This window comes from Tenrec ecaudatus, chromosome 13 (assembly GCF_050624435.1).
Source record: "Tenrec ecaudatus isolate mTenEca1 chromosome 13, mTenEca1.hap1, whole genome shotgun sequence".
NCBI classification, from domain to species: Eukaryota; Metazoa; Chordata; class Mammalia; order Afrosoricida; family Tenrecidae; genus Tenrec; species Tenrec ecaudatus.
The window spans coordinates 102,953,842-102,967,290 of record NC_134542.1 but is presented as its reverse complement, the minus strand read 5'-3'; the positions used below and the strand labels follow the sequence as shown (position 1 = coordinate 102,967,290).

The window sequence follows — 13,449 nt, the reverse complement described above, 5'->3', positions numbered from 1 at the left end:
ATGTATATGTATGTAAATACAAAAAGGAAGCAGATGGACTTCGGGCGTCTACTTAAATCTTAACTCAGTACAAGAACACTTTGTTCTAAATATGTGGCACTGTATGATACTTACCTTCCTGCCTGACACGATCCTCAAAGACAAAATGGGTGCATAAGCAAATGTGGTGAAGAAAGCTGATGGGCCCTACTATTAAAAGATAGAGTGTCTGGGGTCTTAATGGCGTGAAGTTAAACAAGCGGCCAATCAGCAGCAAAGCAACAAGCCCACCTGGAAGAAGCACAGCAGTATTTGTGATCATGAGGTGTCCATGGGAATAAGTATCAGAAGTTCAAAAACAAGCAACCAACTTGATGTGAAGGGGCGTGGACAAAGTGGAGACTCAAAACCACCTGTGAGATAATTGGACAGTCCCTCACAGAAGGGTCACACGAAAGGGACGATAAATTTAGGGAGCAGTATAGGACTGATGAAACACATAACTATCCTTTAGTTCTTTAATATTCCCTCCCCTTACTATCATGGTTTGTTTTACCTCATCAATCTTATTAGACCTGTATATGCTCATTTGTATAATTCAGAGTGTTTGATGCATGAAAGCCCAAAAGATGACCCTTCAGAAACAGTAATGGGAGCAATGTTCCCTGAGGGAATGGGAAGGGGGAAGGGGGGAAGCGGGAGCTGGTAGCAATGATGACTGTATAACCTCACTGGAGGTGAACGAATAACAGAATTGCAGTAGCAATAATTACTGTATGGGGTGAGATATGGCAAATCTGTAATAATAATAATAATAAAGGTTCCTGGTGGGGAGTGGGGAGGGACATAAAGGGGAACTGATATTAAAGAGTTCAAGAAGAAAGAAAATGTCTTGAAACTGCTGGTGGTAGCAATTGTAAAATTATGCTTGATCTAACTGGATTATGGATTGTTATAATATCTGTAAGAGCTCCCAATCAAATGATGAATTAAAACAAAACAAAATAACAACACCCCCTACCCCAGGAAAATAAAAAGGAACAGTAAATATGTTCTAGAAGAAGTCACAGCCAGCCCCAAGGCTATTGCCTGGTAAACTTTTGGAGAGGACGCAAGACTGACATAATGGAGAGCAGAACCGAAGGGAATTCATGGGCCACTACACGTGGTGTGATCCTCTCAAAGTTTCCTTTGGCCTCCCTCACCTGCAGTGCCAAATGAGGACCGGCTCCTGGGGCCCCTCGGAGAAACTATAGTTTATACCAGATGGATCCAGCACACCTGTTTGTACTGCCTCCAGGAAGAACCACGTATGGGTTTGTGGGGGAAGTGATGGGCATTCTCGGTACATGTGATCGAATCTTACTTTAGAACAAGCTAGAGGGTAGAACAGGTACAATTGCAGCATGCCGACTTAGCAGCACAGTGGAGTGGAGGGGCTGGGAAGGAGGGGCTCTGAAAAGAAAGCCAGGAGGGTTCCCAACCAGGGTACACCGATGAGAGAGTCAGTTAGCTGTTTACAAGATGTTGTTATTGTTCGAAACCAAACCAAATTCACTGCCATCGACTCAATTCTGACTCAGCATGACCCCCTGTGGGTTTCTGAGGCTGTAACTGTTTATGGGAGTAGAAAGTCCAGTTTTTCTCCTGAGGTGCTGCTGGTGGTTTCGAACTGGTGACTATGCAGATCGCAGCCCAACATGTAACCACTACACCACGAAGGCTCCTTACATCTATTATAGAAGGAATCATTTCCTGGTCCTCTGCCAGCCTCAGAGTTACCAGCACTCTTGAATCAACAGTTGCCTTCTCAGCTAGGGAGCGCATCTCCCAGATAACAAGACCTTATTCTGTACCAATCTATAGGGTTTCAATATCCTTGTTGTTTATGTTTATCTACCGGCCTTTCTTTACCTCTGTGTAGAAGCTCCACTGAAACTTGTACACCCTGTGTGACCTTGCTGGTGTTTGAAATGCCAGCAAGCACTTCGGCATTTACACAGCAACACCCAAACCACGGTAGTGCAACAAACTTGACAAATAGGGACAGCTATGGCTTCCTCTCAAAGAATGCTGCCCAGAAGGCTTCTCCACTGGTCCAGGAAGTTGGAGAAGGTATTCAAGTCTAGGCCTTTCTGAGAGGCCAGCTCAGCCAGATCCTGCCTCTGAGTGGAACAGGATGACAATTCCAAGGAGCGAGTGCTACTGGATCTCTCAGGATGTCTATGCTGTTTGGCACCCAGCCTGTACCCAATTCTCCTCAGAACGGAGCTTTCCTCCTGCCTGCAGAAGGGAGGGTCTTTGCCCAAGCTTGACTCAAGCCATAGACGGCATCCCTCTGCGCAGGCGCCTGCACCGTGGAGGGGGTGAGAGGAGTAAGGGCCACCAGCTCTTTTGCACATTTGGCATTTTTTCACTTGAAACGGAAATGTGCCCATGAGGAGGGAGCAGGCGCTGGACTGACAGCCCTGGGAAAGCTGTGGGCACAGGGTAGGTAGGACCTTGCACCGGGGAGGCTATGGAAGTACAAAGCAGCGCTGTCTAGGATGTTCTACAAAGGTCATTGCCAACTGGAAGTGCTAGGATTCTAAAAACAGATGAGCACACGGTCACAGCAATGCTAGCAATGCCATCGTTAAAAATGTTGTCAGTGGTTTTCAAGTTGGCACCTTTACCAGGCAGGTTGGGAAAATCATGTGTGAACACAAAGCTCAGAAAGGTCGTTCAGAGGGGGCAGTTGTGGCTCCATGCCTAAACTATGCCCCAAGCTTGGCTTGTGGAGACACGGAAGAGATCTGGATGGAGCAACACAACACAGGCTGCGTCTGGGGTCAATGGTGTTTGTAGACCTTGTAGGCCAAGATTTTGAATGTTCTGTGAAGTAACAACCGGCTGTGAAGATCCGCCGATCTCTTAGCTGTAAGAGCAGGATGTTTTCATTGTGAACGTTTGGAAAGGACAGAAATCTATAAATTATAAATCAATACCTTCTATAGGTCCCCACTCATCAACTATTCATCAACAATACAGGTGTGTTCTATTTCACTCTTTTTTTCAAGACCATTTTATAATGTTAATATCATTAATATTTATAGAACTCTGTGCCTTTCACGCCAAAGTCAGAGAGGTGCTACCAGGTAAACATTGATCTGCTAACTACTAGGTTGGTGGTTCAAACACCAACCACCAGCTACAAAGCGAGAAAAAGATGAGGCTGTATGCTCCCATAAAAATTTCCCAGGAAACTGTATGGTAGGTCTATACGAGGCAGAATCAACTGGACAGCAGTGGTTTTGGTAGTTCATTTCCTATAAACATGTCCTCATCCCACTAAGAATTTTCCATGCACCCTTTTAATCACTGCTTAATAACATATCTAACATGCAGATCACAATTTATGGAACCCATTCCTTCACATGAGAAATGGAGCTGCTTCTCCTGCTCATGTTATTTCTCCTGTGAAACATTCGGTACATGGGTTTCTGTTTTCATTTCAGATTATTTCTCATGGAGCAATTGTGTTGCGTTTTTTTCCCTCAGGTGCCATCAAGCTGGTTGTGACTCGTGTGAGCACAACCAAAGGAAACCTTCCTCAGTCCCCTTCCGCCCTCACAATTTTTGTTATGCTGGAGGCCCTTGTTGTCGGTCCGTCTCCCTGAAGAGCTTCCTCTTTTATGCTCACGTTACCAAGAATGATCCCCTTTTCCAGGAACTGGTCTCTCCTGATGTCATCTTTCTGGTATTTTCTGCTTTCAGAAAAAATTTTATAGGCATCAGCAATTACATCCCTTGAGCGTCATTTTCTTCTGAATCCAACTTTAGTCTCTGGCAGGTACCTGCGGTTGTACTGTTTCAAGCATCACTGAATTATTTTCAGCAAAATTTTACTTGCATGTGATAGTAATGATATTGTTAAATAATGTCCACATTCTGTCAAGTCACCTTTCCTTGGAATGGACAGATATATGGGCCACTTCCAGTTGGTTGGCCAGCTAGCTGCCTTCAAAATGCCTTGGCACAGTCTACGAAGTGCTTCTGGTGTGTCACCAGCTTGCCGAAACTTTACGATTGGTATTCTGTCAATCCCTAGAGCCTTGTTTTTTGCTTTCAGAGAAGCTTGGAATTCTTCCTTCAGTACCATTGGTTCTTGATCATACGTCGCCTCAGGGAATGGCTGAATGTCATTTCTGTATATTCTTTCCATCATTTTTGATGCTTCCTGCATTATTCATGATTTTCTCCATAGAGTCCTTCAATGCTTCAACTTAAAAACTTTAATGTTTTCTTAGTTCTTTCAGCTCGAGATAAGCTGGGCATAGGCTTCCTTTTTGGCTTTCTAACTTCAGGTATTTGCACATTTCATTATAACACTCTTCTTATTTATCCCTCTGAACTTAGTCTGTGGATAAATGCTGCCCTTTTAATCTTAAATGGTTGATTATTCCAACATAGAGGTGAGTTCAATTCCAGACCTAAAGATTAATGGTCATAGTCTTCTGGGTCTCGTCAGTCTCTATCTGACCAGTGAGCCTTGTTTATTTTTAAATTTTCATTTCTGCTCCATATTTTCTCCCATTCTATCCAAGACATTCTAATGTGATCCTTGGCAGAACTGATAGGGGTAGTTGGGTAGCATCGAATTCTTTGGGCCTTGGAGTTGTGAAGATAGAAGTTTGTGTGGTCCATTAGCCATGCAAATTGTATCCACGTGTCTTTCGGGTTAGATCACTCTTCTGGAGAGCTTTTTACCACACATATTGCTGGTCCACTTCAGTGGTTCTGACTCAGTGGGCCGCGGGGGACCCGGTCATTTGTATTTTTAACTTATTCCCGGGGATGATAATGCTACTGGTGCACCTTTCCCAGTTGTCCCAAGTTTCCTCCTCTGCACTGTTGTGACATGGGTGGCAAATCTGACGATGATGAATGGACTGAACTCTGGCAGCAATCGCATCATTGTATGACTTATGCAAATTCAACTCGGTGCATATGGGAGAGGTGGGCGTGAAGAGAGGTAATTTGAACAGAGCAGGCTTGGCTTCCCAACACCCCCTCCATGAGCATGCGCTCTAGAAGGAGCTCAATCAATGGTCTCAGGTGCTGCCCCAGGCCAACTGACCTGGCCAGGATTGCTTCTAATGTTTCAAGACACATATTTGGACACATGTTCCTAGAACCCAAACCACAAAATTCACCCAAAGTAATTAAAGTCTCTCATCTAGGACTTACCTAGCTCACCTAGGCTCTTGTCTGCTTATTGCCTTTGCAGGACTCAGTGCTCTGGAACCGATTGTCTGCACTTGAACGCACTTTAGCAGTGTTTGAACACTCAGGAAAATGATTACACTTTTCTGGGACTTAGCTTCCAAATCTGTGCAGTAATAACTTCTACCAAATCGGGCTTTCACATGATCTAAACCAAAAACTATAAAGTTAATTTTGACTCATAGTGACCCCCTAGGACATAGTAGAACTTCTCTGTATGGTTTCTGAAACTCAGTGGCTAATGGATTTGAACTTACAAACTTATGATTAGCAACTCAATGCTGAGACCACAGCACCACAAATGAGTTAAAATATGTCAGATGCTGACAAGACTATCTGATCACAGGAATCTATCGCTAATTGCTGAAGAACAAAGCACAGCTCAACTGGACAAACTGAAGTACTGGGGTTCATCTGGAAAATACCTAGGGATGATTCTGAGCAACTAAACGTGTGTAATCACCTGTGCTGACTTGCGGAGGGTGCTAACTTTTCTTACAAACCTGAAAGTAAGGGAGTGCGGCTCAGTGGATAATTATGGACTAGAACATCCACACGCACACATTTATTTTAGAAATCATGCTTTCAATAACTTCTGAATACCTATTAGGTGCTTTAGCCCCTATCTTACACTTTGTCATATTATGGTGGTTTGTGTGTTGCTGTGATTCTGGGTGCTATAACACAGGTACTTTAAATCCCTGTAGCATCTCTCATGGTAAACAGGAGCATCCAGACTTAAAAGGTCTAGTAATTGATTTCTGAAAAGTTGCCACTGAGAATTCAAAGATCAAAATACTTTCCCAACATAGTGCTGGGACAGGATCCCCTTATGTTAGAAGGCACCTGAAATATCAAACTCAAACTACAATCACTGCTTATAGTCAATGCTGGCTCATAGAGAGCCCCCTGTGGGTTTCTGAGACTGTAACTGTTTACGAGAGTAGAAAGCCTCATTTTTCTTCCTCTGTGCTACTGGTGGTTTCGAAGTGCTGACCATGTGGATCATAACCCAACTCATAACCCCTAGACTACCAGGGCTCACAGTAGTCATAAAAAGGAACTTGAGTAAACCAACCAGGCAATATTGAATTCTGTTGTACTGTGGGTTGCCGTTAGTGGGAGCAAAATTGAAGTACCTAACAACTCTAGGGCGGATTCTGTGCCATAAGTGTGCTTGTTTACACACTGTGTCTTAGAATCGGAACATGACCTCAGCTTCCCCTCCTCCTATTCCAGGTCTGACTGATATTATGTTTTGGAAACCTGAGTCCTCTCTGCTGCCCTTTCTGCTTGGTTCCTGTTTTCCCTTTACCTTAACTCCTGATAGATGCTCATTTTGTCCTCTCCCCCATCTTCCCATTCCCACTAGCTTGCTCTTCTTCCCTGGGCTCCCAGCTTGGCTCTCTCCCCTCCACTGTCCTCTGGCTGGTTTCATTTCAGAGAGATCATCTGGCAGCTGCATCAGAGATTATCATTAGCTTTCTCATGTAAGAGAGCATTGAGGGAAACGGATTATTAGGGAGCAGCCTGCCCTGTAGTAAGATGCCCAGGCCATGTAGTGGGAGCATAACTTTCCATGTTAGCACTGATACTGCCATGATCTAAGACCAACCACCTCTGCTTACTGCTCTCCTGGAGTGGTTGGAGGTCAAGGTGCAGTTTCCACTCACCAGGCCAGCGCAGTTGGGAAAACCACACAGGAACTTGAATGATGTCATAGGGTCTCTCCCACAGGAGGCAGTGCAAAGTCTTGTAGTGGGACCTTAGGAGGAGCAGAATGGAGACGGAACAATACAGGAAAAGAGAAAGGCACACAGCTTAAGGTGAGGGATGGGATGAGCAAGGCCCTCCATTTAATGAGCTGTGTGGTTGTGGGCACGGCATCTCTTGAAGCCTCGGTTTCCCTACCTGTGATATGGGCAAAAACTATATATCTCATAGGATTAATGTGAAAGTTACTAAGTCAATACATGGCATAAGTGAACACTCCACAAAGGGCCTGTTTTTATCATTATTAGGGGGTGTGTGTGGAGGGAATGAAGCCCAGAGAAACTGATATTATTTACAGTACATTCCTTTGTGCACATCGAGTGGTTGGTTATTGGGTGTCCCCAGATATTGGGTTTCCCCAGAAATAGGACTTGGTCTCAGAATAAGACAAAGCAGGGAAACATCCCGCATTGAAGTGCTATCTCCCTTTGTGATTCCTAGATCCTCCTGGTCTTGGTTAGGGGCCAAGCAGGCCCGTGTGTCCCAGCCCAGAGGTCTGCCTGTGTCCTGTACTGTGTCTGCCCTCACCAGGCCAGTGCACGGGGCCTCTCATGCTTCAGCCTCTGTCCCTTGTACAGGTATAGGGATGTGTGAGGAGGGTCAAGTGGCAGCAGGTCAGATGGAAGTACCATAGGCACAAGCCTCCCTCCCTCACCTTAGCTATTTTGTCCTGTTCACAGAGTCAGAGCACGAGGCAGCCTTCACTGAGACCGACATTATCATCATCGCAGGTGAGTTATCCTTGGCCCCTGAAGGAGAAGGAGCAAGGTTCCTTAGGTTGGGGGTGGTCTTTGGGAAATGTGTTCCCCTCTTCAATGGTCAGTTGCAACGTGGAGCAACGGAGAGGCATGGTCTGTTGAGGTGAGAGGGTGAAAGTGGGTGAAGGGGACTGACAGGGGCTTCTTGGACTTCACCCTCTTCTCCATCCCACACTCTCCTTGCCATCCTACCTCCATCCTTGACTCATGACAAATCTTGTCCTACCCTTCCTGGCCTTGATTGGAATTCCTTGCTCCTTATTATTTACACGTGTGACACTGAACAGTGTCTCAAGAACGTCTGGGCTTCCTAGTTTGGGATTCACTCTTCTTGTTAGCTCAGGGAAACTGGAGCCCAGGACTCATCTATAATTAAAGAGAAAACTAGCCTTCCGAATCACCCCCTCAGCCTTTATGTTTATACATCGTTCAGGACCCCATTTCTCCTCAGGCCTTTCCCGGTCTTTCCTTCTCCTCCTTGTAGACTCTCCTCACCCAACCTCACTCCATAAGGAAAAAAGGGGATCTGGGTGGAGGATGGAGCAGTATTCAGGCTTATGAGAAACACAAACTGCACTTCACCCAGGCTACCCCACAGACAGTTAGTAGCCTCCATGTACTTATATTACTATTCCTAAAGTGGCTCGTGGGGTTAGCCTGGCAAATTCTAGGTCCCAGGATATCCTTGGAGTTTTCCTGAGAGTCCTGTATCCTTTCAGGGCCCGTCCTTCCAGCATGCGCACAGAAATGTATTGTGTCAGGTGTGCCTCTTCTCTACTGACACACATCTCCCCTCCTCCATAGACAGTATGTCTAGAGCAGGGAGTCATCCTGGGATGCTATTCCCACGTCAGAATGGAAAGTGCTGAGCGAAGATAGAGAGTGGTGAGCCAGGAGAGAAGGAAGGAAGGAAGGAAGGAAGGAAGGAAGGAAGGAAGGAAGGAAGGAAGGAAGGAAGGAAGGAAGGAAGGAAGGAGACATTGAGGAGACAGGGAGAAGGTCGAGGGCAAATCAGGCACAAGTACAAATGAGGAGGGACTGCACCTCATGGTTTGGTGTTGAGAATTGATCACCTGAGTATGTCTGTTCTGGGTAGAATGTCTGTGTGTCCCCGGGCCCTGGACCGTCAGCTCAACACAGACCCATACATTTTCTCCTGCCCACAGGTGTGATCGTTGCAGTGGCCTTCGTCCTGGTGTGCCTCGTCCACGTCATGCTCTTGTATATGTACCGGCATAACGGCACGTACCACACCAATGAAGCCAAGGGCACGGAGTTTGCCGAGAGCGCAGACGCGGCTCTCCAGAGTGACCCCACCCTCCAGGATGTCAGTGACAGCAGCCAAAGGGAGTACTTTATCTGAGAGGCGCAAAAAACGATACCTCTCCGCGCCCACCCACCCACCTCCGCCCGGCCCGGACCATGGAATCCCACCTTCCCGGGACACGCGCCTCAGAATATAGGCTTGTGTCCTAGAGCTGAGAGAAAGGCCTGAACCCGTCGGAGGGACCCAGGGCGCACTCCATGGCCTTCTCTGCTCCGTCAGGGAGAAGGCGCGTCTACAGGCACACGCTCCCCACGCAGTTCAAGCTGCCGTCACAGGCAAGGCTTTGTCGGGTGGCTAAACCAAGGGACTGGGGGAGGGAGAAAGGGAGTTTTCCTACATACTGACTAGAGTCAATGGCTTCAAAAGTTTGCCCGTAACATTTGGGGAACAGCAGGGGCTTGGGAGAAAAGCCGTCTTTGCCTCCCGTTGATGCAACAGCTAACCATTGGAAATAAATTTGAAATGTAACCAAGTCTTCTGAGTTACACGGCATCGCTGTCATTCACCGGCCGGAGATTGTCTGTGGATGGGAGCTGAGTCCCACCCAGAGCTTGCTTTCGCCACTTACAGTGTATTGTGCAAAAAAGACAGCTGGGAGCTCACAGGGTCATGTCCTTTGTCAACTTCATGGAAGAAATGTAAGGATTACTGAACCTTTAGAATAGAGTCTCCAGGTGGCAAAAGCGTTGATTTTTAAATGAATGGTATTGGATAAAAGAACGAATTATGAGCAAATCTCACTCTTTCTGATTTTTATCAATTTTACTTAAACAGACCCATAAGTTATTAAAAATGGGATTGCTCGGGATGGATTCCATGGGTTTGAATCCTGCCTCCGGCTATAATTTTTTTTTTGTACAGGTTTTGGGCAATGTGCTTGGCCTTTCTGTCCTCATTATCTTCATCTCAGAGTGAATCTGATAATATGGTAACTCTAAAGCTACCCACCAGGTGCTATTGAGTCCCCTCCGATTCATGGCAGCCCCACGAGTGTCCGAGTAAGACTGGGTTCCAGCGGTTTTCAATGACTGCTTGTTTTTCACAGTAGATAACCAGACCTTTCCTTCAAGGCCCTTTTGCGTGAACTTGAACCTCCAACCTTTTCATTAGCCACTGAGCACATTAATTGCTTACAGTAGCCAGAGAGGAAAGAGGTGATGCTCTACTCCCCTAATTCAGCCAATGAAAACGCTGTCAATCAAAATAGTCCAACATGTAACTGATTATGGAAGTGACACAGGACCGGACAACATTTTGCTGCTTCACGCACAGGGTCACCATAAATTAGAAGCTGACCTAAGGACAGATTAGTTGCATAAGTACTGTATTTACTGTGTGTCAGGGCCAATTCTTAGTGCTGAATATAAAGTTATCTCTTGTTTAATGAAAGTTACTAATCACCACCATTTCTACATCATTCTTGAGGAATAACCATATTTAAATGGATTAACATAGGCATAAGTCGATTCCTTGCCCAGACCCTTGCATGTGAGTCTTTCTAAGCCTTACTAACTCAGCATCATTCAAAGACAAGTAGCTCCAAACCAAAGACCGAACCCAGACACTGGGCTGCCCGGAGTGTTCCTTTGGATCCACGGTTCTTGAAACGACACCTTCTCCACCTGAGGCTTGTCAGAAAGGTGCCCAGCACTTTCTATAGGGATATGAGGGGCAGCAGAGTTCAAAGACACGGGAACGAGGAGACTGAGTCAAGGAGGAGGAGGGAGACCTCATCGAATATTAGGTGATGAAGGGAGTCTGGTCAAAGCTAGGCCTTGCTCTGTGTAACCCAGTCTTGATGGACCTTAATTTTCTCATCTATAGAAAAGCCCTAGTGACGTGGTGCTTACATGTTGGGCTGCTAGTCCCAAAGTCAGCAGTTCGAAACCACCAGCATGATCTGCAGGAAAAAAATGAGGCTTTCTACTCCCGTAAAGTGTTACAGTTTCAGAAATCCACAGGGGCAGTTCTACTCTGTCCTATTGGGTTATTATGAGTCAGAATTGACTCGATGGCAGTGAACTTGGATTTTTTTTTTCATAGAAGAAAACACTGCATTCATGGATTGCAGAATATAGTTAAACACAAAGGATGTTCTAAATGTAAGTAAATGTGGAAATTAATGTATTAAGCAAACATAAACCAGTGAAAGTTTTATCAAGACCTATATTACTCTAGTGTGTTATGACTCCTAGAAGCAGGGGACATGTAGTATTTGCCAAATTTACCCTAAAAATCCCATTCCCTTAAAGTATGCTCATTAAAACTTGTGCAACTAATGTTTCTTGGAGCATACTTATGAAACACAAAACTGGGTTACTTTGAGCCTTCTTTCTTGTCCTGACATTGAATCTACATATTGAGTCTAGATTGCCTGTGCATGGGAATATACACGTATAGATGCAATGCACAAAGATGTACTAACCACCTACATAAATATGGGGATTCAACAGCCCCTTCCATGAGGAGTGAATGACTTAGTAGCAAGATAAACATGCAGATACATAACCTTCTCCAAGGGTTGTTGATACTATGAGGGTAGTGATACAGATCCATTCGGAGCACCAAGGAAGGAGGGGTCAGTTCTACCTGGGGGCTGGGCTGAGCTGGAAGGAAGAGGATAAATCAATTAATCAGGGCTGGATCTTTGAGATTCTGTAGTCCAGAGAATTACTTGATATAGTTCTTCCAGCTGTCATCTTTGTAACTCCCACCAAATGCCATTTTCATGAGAGAACCGAATAAGAGCAGGAAGGAGAGATGCTGACAGGATTATATGACTCAGCTGTGAGTGAGTGTTAATAGTGTAAAAACTTGAACCTCTAAGGAGGGAATTAGTGCTTTATGCTATCCTGCTCAAATAAGATTATAAAATAAGTCACATCAGAAGGGAAAGGGAGATCTCACACTCATCAAGAAAGAAGAGCAAGGATCGACCATGCCCTTTGACAACCAAGCTCCCTGAACATTGAACTTCCTAAATCCAGAGACAGAAGTGATGCCACAAAGACATGGCAGAATCGAGAAGATGCTGCGGCAGAACCAAGAGCCAGAGCACCAGCGAGGGTAGTGGGCTTCCCAGCCCACACAGCAAATAACCCTGAACCCCTTCTGGCAGGAGACTCAAGTGCGGAGTGGTGTGCTTCCAGGCAGTTAATTAGGAGGGAGCTGAGCTCCCACTGGCTGAGGGTGATGGTAGACTGGAATGCCCTCTGGGCATCTATTGGCAGCCCTAACTTTACATTGCCGGAGTAGGACAGAGCCAACGGGCCATGTGGCCGAGAGGCTGAGCTGTCCTGACTGAAGAACTGTTTTGACCATTTCTGGTTCAGTGTCGTTACCTAGTTAACTTCCCTAATATGGTCCGTAATCACGAGGAAGGTCTGTGAGTTCGGTGTGGACATTGCAATTAAGTGTCTAACCCAGCGGAGAAGTAAAGGATATGGTGTCAGAACTGGTGAACTGGTTGGAGGATGGAGGTACGTCTGATCTCTGTCTCACTGGGATTGACCTTGCGCTAATGTGGAGTTTGATTCCCCTTCCTACTTAGAAAGTCAGACGAACTCAGAGGCTGTCTCTGCGTGATTTTTGTAGAGTCTTATACTCATGCGAATAAATTCTGTCTTTATTCCATGGGCAGTAGGAGGCATCAGCGTTCTCCATCACAAGGGGGTGGCAATGAGAACATTAGACAGGATACAAAAGGAATATACAGGATGGACTTTTACAAGCGTTCTGCTAGTGGCCTTGGGGCAGTGGTGGTTTGGTGGTAGAATTCTCATCTTCCATGAGGGATGCCCGTTCAATTCCCAGCCACTACACCTTCTGTGCACTTAATGTGCTGTCAGTGGAGGCTTGCATGTTGATACTATGCAAAACGTTTCGACATACCTTCAACACATCTTTATGGTGGGAAATAGATCTCATTAACTCACTAGGAGAAAGGGGAGTGAATCAGGGGTCCAAAGCAATTGTTGTGTAACTATTATGAAAATTTCTTCTCTTTCTTTTGTCAGGAAATCCACATAATTTTATCATAGTTGTGCTCCCTTAAAGGAGAAGCTACTGAATTGTTTTCCTTTCCTCACCCAAGCATTTTATGAGCATGATTGAAGAACCAAAGGATTTTAACTGTACACAGTACCACCAGTAGAACAAAAGGCATTTTAATGGTCCCAATTTAACATGTGAATGTGTGTTACATAAACAGAATTGTCTGGAATCAAAGCTGGACTGCTTTTCCAAAGGGGTTTCCAGCAGAATACAGGTGTGGGTGTAAAGCATCACACAAATCTAAGCCAGAATGGAAATTAAAAGACCTATATCAATGTCATCATCATTGGACAC

At 45.4% G+C, this 13,449-nt stretch overlaps 1 protein-coding gene across 1 annotated transcript in view; it reads left to right on the top strand.

Moving 5' to 3' along the window:
- Window positions 1–9,565, top strand: part of GYPC (glycophorin C (Gerbich blood group)) — a 51,966-nt gene extending 42,401 nt beyond the window's left edge. The window contains exons 2-3 of the mRNA XM_075529393.1: window positions 7,698–7,748; window positions 8,942–9,565. Coding sequence (XP_075385508.1) covers window positions 7,698–7,748; window positions 8,942–9,138 — 248 coding nt within the window. The 3' untranslated portion in view covers window positions 9,139–9,565. The remainder of the gene's footprint in view (window positions 1–7,697; window positions 7,749–8,941) is intronic.
- The last annotated feature ends 3,884 nt before the right edge of the window (window positions 9,566–13,449 follow it).